We start from the raw sequence: 17,572 nt of genomic DNA, 5'->3' as shown, positions 1-17,572 counted from the left end.
AAATGCCTGTAGGTTCTGCAGGTATTTTTGGTTGTTGCAACTGGTAGGGAACGAGCTCCTGGCCTCTGGCAGGGATGCCAGGGCTGGGCAGGGCAGAGCCACCAGAAAGAATGATCCAGCCTTGTGCTGGTTAGTTTTTGTCAACTTGACACCAACTAGAGTCATCTGGGGAAGGGGAACCTCAATTAGGGAATTTTCTCTATCAGATTGGCCTGTGGCCCTGTCTGTGGGGCATTTTCTTAGTTGCTAATTGATGTGAGAGGGCCCAGCCTACTCTGGGTGGTGCCATCCCTGGGCAGGAGGACCTGGGCTGTATAAAATGACTGAGCAAGCCAGGGGAATCAAGCCAGCAAGCAGTGTTCTTCCATGGTCTCTGCTTCGGTTCCTGTCTTGAGTTCCTGCCTTGGCTTCCCTTGATGATGGACTATGACCATAAGCCATATAAACCTTTTCCTGCCCCCAAGTTGGTTTTGGTCAGTGTTTTATTATAGCCAACAGAAAAAGCAAGCTAGGACCTCAAGGGTCAGTGGTCTCAAGAGAAATACAGCCATGCAGCATCCACTCAATAGCTGATCGTGAATGTTCATGCGAGTGTCCCTCGCAGTAGCCCAAAATGGAAAACTACCCAAACGTTACCCCAAGGAATGATTATACCAACATGGTCCTGTACTGTGGGGTACTATTCATCCATGAAAAGGAACAGAACATAAACGCCTGTGCCTCTCTTTCACACCCCATCTCAAGCGAGGGTACCAAGGCTCAGGGAAGTGATTGACTGGCCTGGACCAAAGGGGGCTGAGTAGACCACTGCACAAAGTATCCCGGACAGGCACCTACAGGAACTCAGAGGCAGCTTCCAGCCCAGCCTGGCATAGCATGAGGAGAGTGGGCCCTGGTTTAGGAAACAAGTCCATTGCTTCTGAGCTACTCATGGATGCTAGCCTCTAACAGATTTCCAGAACTTTCTAGAATGTTCTGCTGAACAAACCTGATCGACCTCCTAGAATGGAGGTCATATCTCACAACTATCCATCTCCTTGAACATCCAGAACTCTCTCCCACCCCAGTTCCCCCTTCTCGCCTTGTGTCCATCCTCACGAAGTGTTTGTAAGGCCAATCCTAGCCAGATAACCCAGCAGCCTGCCCTAGGTCTGCAGGTCAGGGGCCTGGTCCAAATCCCAGTTTTATTAAGTGCAGCCATGCCGTGCATCCACAGGGCAGTGACTTGACCTCTCTGAGCCCAGTTTCCTCAGTAAAGCTGGGTTATCCAGGACCCAGGGCTTCACACGGACCATAAGCCTGGTCCTGGTTTGGGTTTTTCCCCACTGATTCAGCATCATTCTCAGACCCTTACCCCCAGGACTGAGGACCATTCCACCTCAGCATCACCAGGTAAACACTAAATGCCCCAGGATGATCACTTGGGACCCTGAAATGCCTGGGACAGGAGCCTACAGCCTGCCTGGCCTAGGTGGGGGTGGACCTCCCCCACATGGCACATGAGTCCCCAGGCCTGCCTCTTTGGGTGACACCAGAACCAGGGGCTCAGGCATGCCCAGTGGCTGAACACTTGAACTCAGATCCTGTCTCCACCTCCTACTGCACACAGTCTCCATCCCTCCCCAACACAGGATCCTGGGCCCTTGCCTCTCCCTACCCCAGCTACTCCCACTCTTCAAGGAAGGACTTCATCCAGGGGTGACAAACAAAGGCAGGCAGCTCTCCAGCTCTCTCTGGCCCAGGTGGTCAGAGGGAAACCTCTCTGCTTTAACCAGAGCACACGGTTCTTTGTCAGGGCAGCTGAACCTGTACCCTGAGAGACAGGCAAGAGGCAGATATAAGTGAACTATCCTCTAGAAGCTTCTCCTATTGGTCTGGCAAAAACAAAATTCAAAAAAAGGGCTGGATGCCATCTTTGAGTACAGGAGAAGAAATTACAGGGTAGAGAGGCAGGCAGAGCTTTTGGGTAAAGAAGCCGGTGGCAAGTGCCTTCCTCTTCACCGGGAGCAGTGGGAGGGGTCTGGTTTGGGCTAGGCAGGCAGCCAGCACTTTGGTGAGAGACAGACTGGCTCAGCATCAAACCGCTGAAGTTCTCCAGGGCACTTGGGGCCGGGTGAGTCATTTCATAGTCACAACACACAATTATTGAGCATTTGCTGTATACCAAGGACTCCAAGAATTACTGGGGATAAAGTCAGGTAAGAGGCACCAGGGCCCAGGGTCTCCACACTGGTCTGGTTTGTCTTTTGAGGAGTAAATCCCCCAACAGATGGAAAGACATGGCAAGTCTTGCTGGGAAATATGGCTTGGATTAGCCCTGGGCCTGAGGAAGCCCTGCACAGCGGTACTGAGCCTGCTGGCTTTCCTGCTGATGATAGGACTGGCAAGCCCTACCCTACCTTGTTAAAAGTCAGGGGTGGCCATGTGACCAGTCTAGACCAATGGGGTGTGAGCAGAAGTGATGTCAGCCCCTTCTAGGAAGAAATCGGAACCCAGGGATTGAGAAGGCCTGTCTGGGTGGCAGAACACTGGCCTGGCATACACGAGGCCCTGGTTCCATCTCAGTACCCGGAACACACCAGGTCACTGTCTGCCCCCCTACTGACAGTGTTTTGTGCTGACTGCATCAGACCTGCCACTCTGAGGTGCTGCTTCCTGAACAGAGCATAACTCCAGGCACACAGTAGGTGCTTGGCAAGAATATGCCGCTGGGGAGACAGTTCAGTGAGTAGAGTGCCAGCCTTGAAGGCAAGAGGATCTGAGTTCAGATCCCCAACACCCACATGACAGTGCCCACCTGTAATCAGTGCTGGGCAGCAGGGACAGGTAGACCCCTGGGGTTGGATGGTCAGCAGCCTCTGGGGATCAGTGAGCTGTGGTTCAGTGAGAGAGTGGCCCAGAATATAAGATGGAGAGTGATTGAGGAAGACACCCAACATTGACCTCTGGCCTCTACACACACACACACACGCACACACACACACACACACACAAATGTGAACGTAAGCTAGAGATGGAACAGCCCCTGTGTGGACTCAGCCAGCAGTCCACAGAGAGATGTCCTTTCAGCCTTGGTTGTAGAGAGAGGGGCACTGTTCAAATCAACCCCAGCTGATCCACAGCACACCCGGAGCCCAAGTGAACAGTCTGTGGAGCTCTGTGTTACCACAGTTACCCTGCCTGTGCTGACTGACACACATTCCTCTTGAGCTAGAGGAAGCAAAGCTGGGGCCAGGCCATCCATTTACCCAAAGTCACACACAGAGAGGCTCGGGAGACAGCCAGAGTGAGCCACATGGTGCCTCAGCACACTTTCCCTGGAGGTGGGGTCTCCCCCTGACCCAGCCCTGTAAGCCCCTTTCTTCAAACCCCTTCAATCAAAGTCAATTTCAAGGTCTCCAGCTTTCTAAATGATCAGCCCTGGCTGCCGCATTCGTTAGTGGCCTGTCTGTCCAGCCGCTTGTTTTATCAGAAGCTGCCAGCAAGATAAATGGCCTCCTAACTTATTGTTCCGGCAGAGCACCTCACAGGCCGGCGCCAGGAATAAATCACATCTGATCTTCTCAGGGCCTTGCAGAGCGTGGGAGGCCGGGAACAGCCATGGCCTGGGGACTTGGTGGAGGATCACAGAGCTGCCGTGGTGTGCCTTGGGCTGAGGATGGATACGTGCGTGAAGCCTGGGGATTTGGATCGCACACTGTGACCGAGGCGCAGGCAAATACAAGGTCTCTTAAGGGCCAGTCAAACAAGCACAGTACTGTTTCTGTGTGCAGACTGCACCCCTAAAATGAATGCAAGCAGCCTTGTGTTCAGAAAAGCCTTCCTCTGACACTCTCAGTGCACAGGGGTGGGATGGCTCCCTCCTGTGTCCAGCCATGTTGTAGACATGTGACCTCACCTGACTCAGAGTCCTGCCCATGCATTTGGGTTCCTGTCTGGGTTCTGCTACAGGCACTTGGTCACTTTTCTCATCAATTTGGACCTCAGCTTTCTTGCCTATAAAATGAGGCTACTAATAACATTTACCAGTCACAGGGTGTATCAGTTAGTGTCTACCTCAAAGTGCTGCATAACAAAAGAGTCCTACACTCAGTGGTTCAAACAGCCACCCTTCATTGTCATATTTCCCTCTGCCCATTGTGGCTGGGGTTCCCCTGTCTAGGAAGTTCCCCTGGGCTCAGTGGTCACTCTGTGTAATGTGCTTCCCATCCCCTGGAGATATGTGTGAAGCCTGAGCATGTGTGCTACCCACTGTGACACGGGTGCTGACTAGTACAAGGGCTCTTAAGCACAGCTCTCATTACTTCTGTGTGCAGACTGTATCCCTAAAATGAGGGACGGGCAATGTGCTGTCTGTTTTGTGAAAGAAGGACTGAGCCCATGGCAGGGCAGCACCACAGAGCCATCCCCAGCCCTGTTTCTGCCCTCACACTGACTAGCTCCATGGCTGCACTGGACAAGGATGTGACCATCGGGTATGTGTGTGCCTGGCAGCCAGGTCACACCATGAAATGCACTCCTCACTTAATTGCGACCTCCCAGGTGCAAGGCTCCACTTGCCACTGCCCCCAGCATCTGAGGCAGGGCCCAGGATGGGATAGCTGCTTGGCAAGTATCAGGTAGGAGACTTGAGCATTGTGCCAGCAATCGTAGAAGCACCGGAGGGGCCACAGCTTGGGCCTGCTTTGGGCCCAGCATCTCTGGGGCAGGTGACTGTTCTGTCCACTGATGGACAGCTCAGTTAGGAATCTGGTGGTAGGTGGGTGTCAGCACACTTGGACACTGATCCACTGTCCCTGGTCATGTATGTGTCAGGCCTGTGACCCTGGTGAGGCCCCAGCTAGCAGGCAACCAGCCCCCTTGGGAAGGTGCAACCAGCTGCCAATCACCCCAAGGATGTGTGAACAACTCCACCTGAGACAGACACAACCAGGCAAACCCCAGCCTCTCTCACTGGCCTACAGAAACAGGAGCCAAATACATCACTGTTGTCTCTGTCATTGGGATTTGGGGTAACCTGTTATGCAGCACCATCTGCCAGTTGGTGACTAATACAAACCACATAAAGGCCATCATCTGCCTTCCCCTTGTTTAGCTGTTCCAACATACTCAGGAACATCCATTCTGTGTCTTGGGAAGGCTTGCCAGTCAGGTCCCCGTGGGACCCTCAGTTAGGAAAGGGAACTGAGGGTAGCTAGTGAAGCATGCTTGCCTAGCACACATGAAGCCCTGGGTTCCATCCCCACCGGTGCAAAAGCAAAGTCGGGGAGCAACTATGGTAAGTGCTTAGGAGAGGGGACTAAGTGTTGGGGAGGCTCTAGAAGGGTGCTGGAGGCAGAGTGCTTTCTGAAGGAGGAGTTGCTGCAGGGGGGGTGTGGCCAGCCTGATGGGATGTGGGGGGAGTGGCAGGAGCTATAGGGACCAGGTGTGCTGAGACCAGGCTAGATCAGCTGGGAACAGATGTGTGCTTGACAAGGACCCGGGGCAGAAGCAACATCAACCAGGCAAGTGGTGACTCCAGGCCTTAGTCACAGGGGCCCTCAGCCACACCACAGAGTGGATGCTGCAGTCACTAAGTCACCACTGCCCTCTCAAGGCTAGCTGGCTCTGGGGTGGCAAGGCAGAAACTGAGGTTGTCCAAGGACACCCCAGCAACCCGATTCCCAAGAGACAGCGTGGTGGCAGGAAGGGGAACCAGCCAGCTGGCAGCCTCTTCAGCTGTAGACAACACACTGCCTGATCAGGAGCCAGGGTGCCTGGCCACCTTCGAGGCCTCAGTGGAGAGTGGGTCTGCTGATTGTAGGACACAGAGGGCACCCATGTCCTCCCTCTCATGCCAACCCCATGAAGCCTGGCCCCCTGGCCAGGCAGCATCCCTCAAGTCCCAACTGGCCTCCCCCCACCAGCAAGATTCCCCTCCAGTAGACCCAACTGCTCACATCCATCACTTCTGAGATGCAGCCTGTCCCAGAATCAGTGTGCCCGCTATAAAAACAAATGTCCCTTCTTCCCACCAACCTTAATGCTTAATATATCTGTGACTTTGCCATGACATTTCTGAGGCAGCAAGAAGCTGTTACCCAGTAACAACGCTCTATTCCACTAACATTATCTCTTAATTGTAATATGCAAGTAAGGCTGGAAAGATAGTCCATAAATAGCTCATTTGGTGCTTCCTCTCTGCCCTGCTGTAGTCACCGGGCCAATAGTTGAGGGTCTCACAAATGAGGGGGACGAATGACTGAGGAGGGCCTCAAGCGTCCTGGCTCAAAGACGGTGTGTGCTGAAGCTGTAGAGGTGTGCTGGATAGCTTTAGTGTCAACTTGACACACCTGGGTTGAGGGAGCCTCAGTTGGGGAATTGCCTCTATTGGACTGGCCTGTGGCCATGTCTGAGGGGCATCTTCTTGATGAGTGATGTGGGAGGGCCCAGCCCACTGTGGGTGGTGCCACCCCTGGGCAGGTGGGCCTGTGTTGCATAAGAAAGCAAGCTGAGCAGGGGGGCAGGGGAGCAAGCCAGTAAGCAGCGTTCCTCCATGGCCTGTGCTCCAGCTCCTGCCTCTAGGTTCCTGCCCTGAGTTCCTACCTTGGGCTCCCTGATGAACTGCGACCTGGGAGATGTAAGACAAATAAATCCTTTCCTCTCCAAGTTGGTAGTGGTCAGAGTATTTTGTCACAGCAATGGAGAACAAACTAGGACAAGGGGTAACAAGAGGTGAGGACCCCAGGCTGGGCTGCCGGTTCCCTGTGCATCTCAGATCTCATCCTTTCACCTGCTGCCTCTGTCCTGAGAAAGGTTTTGATGTCTGATGCTGAGGGACAGGCATTGATTTAAATTTTTTTTTTATTTTGGGAAATTAATTCTGCAGAGAATTGTAGCCTAGGCTGGCCTTGAAGTTATGACAACCTTTTGCTTTGCCCACCCCAAGACAACAATCAGGGTGATAAAAGCAAAGCCAGGTGCTCAGGTACCACACAGTCTGATTAGAAAGATGGCATTATCCAGAACCCCACATGCTACCCACAGGCATCTTCTCTGGCCAGCATTTGGGCTCCATATGCCTTCCCTTCCCACCTTATATAAGTTACCTGCAATGCCCCAGCCCCTGGCCTCTGGGTTTCTGTTACTTCAGCCCTGGGTTGGAATCCCTTCACTGAAGCCTATAGGGCCCATGGGCCCTGCTATATGGCCAACAGTGGCACCTGCTGGTGAAGTGTGTTACTGCAGCCCAGCAAGGCAGGTGGGGACTGGGGTGGGCTCCGTGTTAACCAGGTCAGAGGGTTTGTACCACACTCAGTGCCACATCTGTTCTGACTGCTCATGGTGTAATGTGCATAAATGTCCCTCTCACCCACCTCCTCAGGACTTCACAGTGGGTGGGGCAGGAAGTGGCATTCCTGCTTGATAACCAAGGGCTTGGTATGATCACAGCACCTTGCCCAGGGGACACAGTGCGTCCAGCCTCCAGCCACAGTACTGGCCTCCTGCCCCTGCCTGTTTGTGTTCCAAGGCTGATGTCACAGGGAAACCATGTCCTTCCCCCAAACAGCTGCCACTGCCACAGACTAAGACCACAGGGCCAAATGCTGCACACTGCCGGGCCAGGGAGGCTGGTATGTCATGGCATAGTCCCTGTCCTCAGAACAGAAGACATTCCTGTGGGCTAGGGAAGGGCAGACAGCAGCCACAGACACAGAGGGAGGACCCTAGAGGCCAGAGGGGCTCTGTGCTGCAGCCCAGGGCCAAATTGTACAGATCCATGTGTTGAAACTGAGGGGAGAGGGGCGGTAGAGCCTCATTTCCTAAGTAAGGCAGAGGATGCAGGTGACCTGCAGCTTGGAGAAATGTGCATGGCCATGTCACAAGCCCCTCTTGCCTCCACGACATCCCTATGAGTGGGAGTCATATAAACTGTCACCCACAAATCACAGGACTTGAAGTATCTCACCACTCCACTTGACCCCAGGATGGCCCCGCCCCAAGATAGTGCCATCTGCCTTCTCTCCAGCCTGGCTCCCCAAACCTCAGAGTGGACAACCCCCTGAAGCAGTATACTCAACCCCTAAATTCTCTCCCATCCTCCTGCTGTCTCCCACATCCTGTGGTGGGTTCTGGGAGAAGAGCACTCTCCCACTCTGCCCATCACTCACCTGGGATGAGCCTGGCCAGGTAAGCAGAGTTCCTTCTAGATGGAGCTGGGGTTCAATTTGGGACCCAAGTCTGTGACCTTTTCTCCCCATGTTTCTCAAGGCCTCCAGCCTCCCCACCTGCTATGCTTACTGACCAAGGTAGGAAAAGTTCCTCTAAGCTGGGCTCCTAAGGGCCAGTCCCTAGTTTCAGAAAAGGTCAAAGCCATGGGAGCCCACATAGTGGGGGGTCCCGGCTGCCACACACAGAGGAGTATGCAGGCAGAATGCATTGGACCAGGCTGCTGGGATGCCACCTTGCACTCTTACCAGCCAGGAGACCATGGACTATACCTAACTTCTCTGTGCCTCAGTTTCCCCATCAGTAAAATGAGGATGATGGTAACATTAGCACTTCCCCTGGATCTTGATACAAACTACTAAACAGGAGAGAGTTTACCTACTACACAGCAAATGCTCAATTAATGTCAGAAGCTCAGGAACGCAAATTCCAGGGCACAGTTCTGATCTCACTGAGTAGGAGTGTGGCCAGAGTCTGCAATTAAATTTAAAAAAAAAAATTTTTTTTGGTCTTTTTGAAGCAGGGTCTCCCTATAAGCCCCAGCTGTCCTGGAACTCACTATGTAGTCCAGGCTGGCCTTGAACTCACAGAGATCCACCTGCCTCTGCCTCCCAAGTGCTGGGACTACAGGTGTGCAAAAATTTTTAAAAATTTATTATTTTTATTTTATGTGTATGCATGTATTGCTTGCATGTAGATAAGTGCACTGTGTTGTGCAGTACCCTCAGAGGTCAGAAGAGGCTGTCGGATCCCCTGGGACTGGAGTTACGGACAGTTGTTAGCTGCCATGTGGGTGCTGGGATTTGAACCCGGGTCTTCTGCAAGAACAATCATTGTTCTTAACCGCTGAGCCATCTCTCCAGCCTCCAGAATCTGCAATTTTTGTGTTATGTTCTTTTATTTATGTGTGTGTCTATGCGTAGGTATGTGCACTTGAGTGTAGGTGTCTATGAAGGCCAGAAGAGAATGTTGAATCCCCTGAAGCTGGAGTTACAGGGATCTATGAGCTGCCCAGTGTGGATGCTGGGAACTGAAGTTGGGTCCTCTGCATGAGCATCTCTTCAGACCCCAGAATCTGCAGTTTCATATCTTCTGGGCACTCCAAGTTCTTATCAGGATGGGCATCAAATTGGGAAGCCAAAAAGTCAACTAGACTTTTGTGTCCACTTTGGAACTGAGCTTGATGTTCTATCCCAATACCTGGCCTCAAGGAAACAACAGAACAATCACTACTTCCCTGGATATTGCCTGTGAGTTCTGCAAGCCGGTGACTTCATAGAATTACATATGGCATTTGTGTGAGGGGAAATATCATATATATATATATATATATATAAACAGTATATTTTGTGCAGCCATAGTTCATCAATTTTTTTCATTTTTTACTTTTAGCATGTCCAGAATCTCAAAAATAGATGTTGCTCAGCCCCAGGGCTGCTGTAGAGGCCCAGGGTGGCTGAGGACACTGTACACTGGTCCCAGGCTCTCCTGAGGCTGGACCCACAGTGGCCCCTGGTGGCTGTTCCCCACACTTGCAGCTGCTCCAAGTCCTGCCCTGCCCATTCTCCACATACTCAGCTAAGAGGCTGATGTGCCCACAGGCCCACAGGCCCAGTACATAGCCTGGGAGCCTAGGGTCTACAGAGTAAGACAAAGGGACCATGTGACTACCAAGTCACTCCTTCCTCAGAAGGACTTGCCTCAATCTCAACTGGCAAGTGGTTTGATTCTCTGCCTCACATCCCAGGTTTATACCCTGAGCCCAGTACATACTTCCTGCAAACACACAGGGCAGTAAGGAGCAGGCAGGAGACCCCAGGGCAGTGGCCCACAGAAGCCACTGGAAGACACATTGCTCCAGCCCAGAAAGGTCCAGCCACATGCTGGTAACCAGTTTTCTGATCTGTAAAAGACCCACCGGGAACCAGTGGGGCCCTCATGAAATGTGCCCTTTGAGCAGTAGCGAGGGCTTCTTTTGTCACTCTGGCTGCCACTGGGGTTGTTGATGACTACTTTCCCTCTGCCTTCTCATGCCCCAGTCACCCTGGGGGTGGGCAGATGGATGTAGGGATGAGTGGGGTCTCACCCCTCTGCAGGCCCCAGGGAAGCGCATGGCTCTTTCTTAGCAACATTTCATAAATGTTGCAGGGGAACCTTTAAGCACAGTGCCCCTTCTTCAGTGGGAGACCCTCCCCATGCCAGCAAGCTTCTCTTCTCACCCACTGTCCCTCAAAGGTACAAGTGCTCCCCTTGTACACAGCAGGTGCCTAATAGTTGTCTGTTGTATGCTGGGCTTTCACTGTAGTCCCAGCTCTGGAGTGATAGCTCATATTTCCATTTATTTATTTATAGCTGGGATCTTGCTATGCTGTCCTGGTTGACCTCAAATTCATAACTGTCCTGCCTCAAACTACCAGGCCCCCCACTCTACCTTGTCACAGGGCTGTGCTACTATGCCCACATTTCCTGTTTCACCTTCACAGGTACCCTCAGAAATTTGCATAGCCACTGAGATTTTCAGTCTCCTCTAGTGAGCTGGCAGTGGTGAGCTCAGAGACGTTCAGAACTGCTCCAAGGCAGCCCAGCTACTGGAGCAGAGATCAGAACAGCGGTAACCAGTTTCCTAGGCCAGAACCCCTCACATAGCAGTCTAAGGACCAATAAATACTGTGAGCCCTAGACTTGAGCTTAGAGCCTTGCTCTTTCTCCTAAGACTCTTTGAAAATGTGGAGATTATTAAGGAAATGTTTCTGAGGCAGGGAGGAGTGGGGCTTTGGTACACACATAAAACACAGCTCCTCAAGGTTACCATTTCTGAGCCAGGCTGTGGACACCAGGCTTGAGCTCAAGTTAAAAACAATACTCTAAATCCAAGGAACAGAGGAGCCTCTGAGCATCCTGCGGGCACAGCTCGCCCCCCAGTGGCCAATCCTGGAATTACTCAGAGGTCTGAGGCCTGGAGGGACTTTGTCCTCAGAGTGGGGAAAAGCCACCTGTGTAGTTAAGTTAGGGCAAGCTCACAGTGGATGGCACCTCAGAAAGACCCCTTGGGCCACTACCTGGGGAACACAAGGCCCAGGCCACATGTCAGAGCCAGGGGAACAGGGTATTCTGGCAGAGACTCCAGGGTCAGACCAGAGTATGATAGGCCAGCTCCAGGGCCATGAGCATGAACACAGGGGCCACCAAGCAGGAACTCCCAGAGAACCCTGTGGGATGGAACTGATGACTCCCAAGACAGCCGGCCCCCCTAGGCAGGCCCCATCCACCTCATTTCCTGCTTTCTTTGTTGATTGTTTTCTTTGTGACAGGGTTTCTCTCTTTGTAGCAGAGGCTGGCCTGCAACTCACAATCCTCCTGCCACAGTGTCCTGAGTATTAGAATGAAAGATATGAGCCATGAGCTTGGCTTCATTCAGATTTTTGCTTTTTGAGACAAAGTCTTAGGCAGCCTGGGCTGGCCTTGAACTTGCTATGTAGCTTAGTCTGCTCTTGAGTTCCTGATCCTCCTGCCACCACATCCCCAGTGCTGGGATCTCAGGTGTGCGACACCATACCCAGGCAGGAAATGGGAGGTTCCCAAGGGTTGTAACTTAGCCGGACCCTTCAACAGTGGAAGGACAGCAAAGATGTCTGAGAGGAAGGACATTGGCTGGCCAGCTGCCCTGAGACCCCAGTGCCAAGCAACAGCAGGCAGTAGGCAGGTGTTTCTTGAACAAATGAGACTCTGAGTGTCCTCAGTTGAGCAGACTGGGGGACTGCACACCAAGAGTTCTATCAGAGGCCAGTGAGGGGTTGGAAGTGATCAGAGTTAGGACTTCAAATATTCTAGAACATTTTAGTATCAATTGGTATACAAAGCACTCTGGGAGTCCCAAGAAAGGGAAACTGAGTGAGTAGTTTGATGGGGGCATGTTCTAGTTTCTTTTCTGTTGCTGTGACAAACACTCTGACCCAAAGCAACACAAGGGAGAAAGGGTTTGTTTGGCTTATGATCCCGTCATTTTCAAGCAGCTAGTCACTTGACATCTGTAGTCAAGAGCAGAGGCTAGTGTCTGCTGTTTATGCTCACTAGCTTTCTTCCCTCTCACAGTTCACAGTTCAGGGTCCAGCCTAGGGAATGGTGTCACCCACATCTGGGGTGGGTTTTCCCATCTCAACGAACAGTCAAACAATCCTCCTCCACAGACAAGCCAGTCCGATCCAGCCATTCTTTTTGGTCTTTAGGGTCTCCCTGTAGCCTCAGCTGGCCTGGCACTCATGTAGACCAGGCTGGCCTTGAACTCACAGAGATCTATCTACCTCTGCCTCCCGAGTGCTGGGATTAAAGATGGGCACCATCATGCCCAGATGATCCAGCAATTCTGATGCAGGCAATCCCTCAAGTAACTTCTCAGGGTATATCAAGCTGACACTTAAAACTAACCAGCACAGGAGACTTCTTAGAGGAGGTAGTGATGAGGCAAAGGGAATTGGGAGCCACTGGGGGGACCTGCAGCTGTGAAAGATCTGCATGAACCCTTGTGGATATCTGCTGGTAGGCCCAGAATCTCACAGATACAAGGCTTCCTGTTAAAAGAAATTCAAGTTCTTTTCTCTTTTCATTTATTTATTATGTATCTATGTATTTATTTATTATTTATTTATTTATTGAGACGGGCTATTTATTTATTTATTTATTTATTTATTTAATTTATTTAGACGGGCTCTCCCTGAAGCCCCAGCTGGCCTGGACCTTGTTCTGTAAACCAAGCTGGCCTAGATCTCACAGAGATCTGCCTGCCTCTACCTCCTGAGTGGGTTCAAAGGCCTGTGCCACCATGCCCAGCACAAATTTAATTCTTGATTTTTAATTTTTTTTTTTTTTTTGGTCTTTTGAGACAGGGTCTCCCCGTAGTCTCAGCTGGCCTGTAACTTGCTATGTATAGCAAGCTGGCCTTGAACTCACAGAGATCCATCTGCCTCTGCCTCCCAAATGCTAGGATTAAAGGCATGCACCACCACGACCAGCTATTTTTAATTAAAAAAAAATTTACTTATTATTTTATGTCTATGAGTGTTTGACCTGCATGCGTATAAGTGCACCCACCTGTACAATGCCTGAAGAGGTCAGAAGAGGGCGTTGGATCCCCTGGAACTGGAGTTACAGTTGGTTATTAGCTGTCATGTGGGTGCTGGTAATCAAACTTGGGTCCATCTGCAAGAGCAGCCAGTACTCTTAACTGCTGAGCCATCTCTCCAGCCCCACAAATTTAATTCTTAAAGCAAAATTCTCTAAAAGCAGAAGGTGGCAGATTTGAAATCTCAACCCTGGGGAGAGTGAAGCAGAATCGCCTTGAGTACAAACCCAGCCTTGGCTACAAGTAAGATCCCATCTCAAAAAAGGATGAGATGTTGTACAAAAAAGGAACTGGAGAGATAGCTCAGTCAGTAAAGTGCTTGCTGTACAAGCATGAAGACCTGAGTTAGATTCCCAGTATCTCATAAAAAAGCTGGGTGGGTGTCACACACTTGTAATCCCAGCACTGGGAAGCAGGAGACAGGATTCCCTGGGATGGACAGCTCCTAAGCAAAGCTTCCAGGAACTGGCAGGAGGGGAATAATGGGATCCTTTCCCAGAGCCAGCAGGGGGTGCTGTAAAGGCCCCCTTGCAGATCTGGACTACAGTATGGCCGCAGGCCCTCCACACTGCACAGGGCCCAGTCCCCTGTAGGGCACCCCACCCCCTGGTTTCCAGAACACTGAAGACTGGCCTTTTGCAAGCAATTGGTTTCCACTCCACTGCTTTCTATGAATGTGGAGAGGTCTATGTATCCAGTTCTAGGGCTGCACAGAGAGATCCTGTATTAAAAAAATGTTCAGCTTGTATAGATGTTTGTGTTGCAGAGTACAATGGAGTGACTAGCAAGAGGTAGAAAAGAATCAAATGTAGATGCTTGTGTGGCCTCCACCTCACACCGCCTGATCCTGCTGCATGAGCCACTGCTCCTGGCTTGGCCTGGGTTCTGAGGCTCTGTCCGGCATGAGGCCAGGTGACATGGTGGTGTTGCAGCTGAGACATGCGTGTTCCTGGAGGTGTGGTGATGGTTGCAGAGTGTACTGCAGATCCTGGGTGAGCCAGAAGAAAGAGGTGCTTCTATGATGATCTCAAAATTCTGAACTCAGGACTTGACCGGTAAGAAAGAAAACGATTTAGAGAGCCAAGACGGCAGCAGTGTGGCCGCAGGTGCCAGAGCAGTGGTGGTGATGGTAGATCTTGGCTTGGAGAGGCAGAGGTGTGATGGGCCGTGGGAGGACTTAAAATGTGACTCCAATAAGATGTCTCTTTACTTGTTCCCCTGGCCATGGAGGAAGATGTGAAAACAGCAGACACTTGACCATGAGAAAGAAAACACTCATCTGTCTCTTTAAGCAAAAACTAAAAGTGATTTTCTCCAATACTGATGTCCTTCTATCCAGAAATTTAAGTCAACAAGTAACTGTTGCCTCTGTTTGCGGCACAGAAGCCAAAATGCCCTATCTTAAACACAAGTATAATTATATGGACAGAAAATGTAGATAAGAAAATAGTAGGAATCAGTATAATTGAAATTATGACACCTCCTATGAGCCTGGAACTGTGATTGTCTCCTGTGGACCTGAAACTATGGTTCCCTCCCATGAGCTGGAGCTGTGGTCTCCTCCTGTGAGCTGAACCTGTGGTCCTTTCCAGTGAGCCTGGAGCTGTGGTCTTCTCCCGTGAGCTGGAGCTGTGGTCCCCTCCTGTGAGCTGAACCTGTGGTCCTTTCCAGTGAGCCTGGAGCTGTGGTCTCCTCCTATGAGCTGGAGCTGTGGTCTTCTCCCGTGAGCTGGAGCTGTGGTCTCCTCCTGTGAGCTGAACCTGTGGTCCTTTCCAGTGAGCCTGGAGCTGCGGTCTCCTCCCGTGAGCTGGAGCTATGGTCCCCTCCTGTAAGCTAGAGTTCTGTGGTCCCCAACCATGAGCCATGGTTCTACATTCCTCTGGTGATAGGCTAATGGTGGAGCAAGTCAGAGGATGGAGGACTTCCTGATGTTGGGCAGCAGTTTCAGCCTTCTCTAAGTGGCTGTATCACCTACAACCCATTCTCCCAAGGTCCCAGGTTGTAAATAGCAATGGCTTTGTCCCTGTGCTAACTTATGCTGGGGACAGAGGAGGTTTCTGTTATTTGCAGTTTCTAGTCTTGGGAGGACTAATTTCTCTAGAATGAACTCCCACCTCCCCTGATGGCTAGCTATGATCTTGACTCCACATGTGGTTCTGGGCACCCAGGCTTTGGACCTTTCCTATTCCCAGGCACTGAGGTTTTCTATGACTCTTCTACAGCCCCAGTGTACCTTCACCTGTGCCCTATAGAAAATGTAAAACATCTAATTGAACTTCTAGAGATAAAAGTCACAGTCTGGGAAGATTTTCTTTAAAAAATGTATCAAATGTAGCCTTTTAATTCCTCCCTTGTAACTGCTTGAACTTGGAACAAAACTGGCTCTCCCAACCCTTCCCCTGACCCTCTGGGGTCTGTCCTGTGGGTGACAGGATGCTCCATTCCTGGACACTAACTGTAGGGCAAACCAGAGGGCTCCAAGCCGCAGGTATAAGACACTAGCTGTGGGATGGAAAGAGGACAGAGCTAGCCTGTTACTGGTGCATCAGAGTCACACACACAGAGCTTGAAATGGAATAATTCCCAGGGGCAGGTAGTGGTCTGACCCCAGGAGACATGCTTCAAGCCATCTAGGAGAACAGAATGATGAGGGACATTGCCCAGACCTGGAGCCCCAGCCCTGCCCAGCAAACATACAACCATAGAAGCTAGTGTTCAATTTGTAAAAAGATTTATTGCTTCAATCATAAGTAACTTTTGAAAGATGATAAAATTCATTTGTCTTCCAGTAGAAAGAGGACAGGAGCCTGAGTTGAGTGATGGGCCTCTCTGCCCCTGCCTTTGGGGGAGGCACACCAGGCCACCAGACCAGATGTCAGGGGCCAGGTGCCTGTGGCAGATGACTGGCGCCTCTCCATCTCTGATTCAGCACCTGAAAGCCAGGGACCCTGAGGGAGGGGCTCAAGGCAGGGCTTGCCATCAAGAGTGACTGGTTCAGTATACAGGTGAAAGCAGAGACTGGGAGATTGGGACCAGGCACCACCCCAAAGCTGCGTGAATACTTGGTCAGGTCTGGGCACTGCCTGCCTTGTTTTGGCACAGGAGACAGACATACACCCAGTCAGGTTCCAGAGCAGCACCTGGCCCCCAGGAGTGGCAGGCCTGCCCTCCGTGGACACTGCAGCTTGCGGTCTGTTGAAGACAAATGGGAGGGGCAGGAAGTCAAGAGTCTGGGCTGGGTCAGCTCCCCACAAGAGGAGCCATGGCAGCCAGATCCCCAGGTCACTTTGAGAAGAGTGCTTGTGACCCAGCCCCTTCACAGGCATCTTCAGCAGCAGGTATGTCCCTGAGTGTTTTTGCACACGCCTGGGTATGTGTGTACTGTGCAGACAGGTGTGACATCTGGGGGCTCAGGCAGAAGCACTGGCAGGCTGTCCACTGAGAGAGTCCTTGAGAAGCGGGGTGTCGGGTCTGGGGGGCCAGTATGGTGGAGCCACCAGGCTTGAGAGGCTCATGGTATCTTTGGAACCCTGTGAAGAAAAGGGAAGGTCACCAGCCAGTCACCTAGCCCTGCTCTGCCCTGCCCTGTCCTATCCCACTAGCACAGAACCCCCTTTCCACCCCATCACAGCACTGTCCGCCATGAACCCTGTGGTGTCCCTTTCCACATGGGGCCTCCTCAGTGCTCGCTAGGCTGTGTGTCTCAGCCCCTTGATTTAGAGATGGGGAAACTGAGGCCAGAGAGACAGAGAGAGGACAGAGCAGGGATCCAGGTGGGTGTGCAACACTGTTATACATAAAAACTGGAAATAGCCTGCGACTACAGGAGGACATATGTTAAAGTTCTGTCACAGGGCCATCACAGACAGAAGCAGGAGGGGACAGCCAACTCTGGCTGTTGCTCACAGCATGACAGGGTCAGGGGTCAGCTGTTACAATTAGTTCTTGTTCATAGAAGCATGTCTACAGATGTAAAGAAAAGACCCACCCACCAAATTCCTGCAACGGTGGCTTGGGAACGGTGGGACTGGAAGAGGGACAAAAAGACCCAGGACAGGAAAAGGTAGGACAACACCCACAGTCAGAGAATGCAGCTCCTTTAGTCTTACATTTTAAAAGATTTCTCAGCTTAGGAAAATGACTAGGCAGCAGGGACAGTAAGAACAGGGGCACCTGCCCCCCGAGCCCCCACCTTCCTTCCCCTCGAACAGACGTGCACAGTCACACCCACAGACCAGTCCTGCC

At 51.5% G+C, this 17,572-nt stretch overlaps 1 protein-coding gene across 2 annotated transcripts in view; it reads right to left on the bottom strand.

Annotated features, from left to right (window-relative positions):
- Nucleotides 1-16,041: 16,041 nt before the first annotated feature.
- Nucleotides 16,042-17,572, bottom strand: part of Scarb1 (scavenger receptor class B member 1) — a 76,510-nt gene continuing 74,979 nt past the window's right edge. The window contains exon 12 of one of the 2 annotated variants that reach the window (XM_008839249.3): nucleotides 16,042-16,857. In XM_008839249.3, coding sequence (XP_008837471.1) covers nucleotides 16,738-16,857 — 120 coding nt within the window. In that variant the 3' untranslated portion in view covers nucleotides 16,042-16,737. The remainder of the gene's footprint in view (nucleotides 16,858-17,572) is intronic. The other variant, XM_008839250.3, reaches the window with a different exon arrangement.

The sequence above is a fragment of the Nannospalax galili genome, unplaced genomic scaffold, assembly GCF_000622305.1.
Source record: "Nannospalax galili isolate Female #2095 unplaced genomic scaffold, S.galili_v1.0 scaffold218, whole genome shotgun sequence".
In the NCBI taxonomy this organism is placed as follows: domain Eukaryota; kingdom Metazoa; phylum Chordata; class Mammalia; order Rodentia; family Spalacidae; genus Nannospalax; species Nannospalax galili.
The sequence above is the reverse complement of the archived record's forward strand: the minus strand, read 5'-3'. Positions and strand labels throughout refer to the sequence as shown.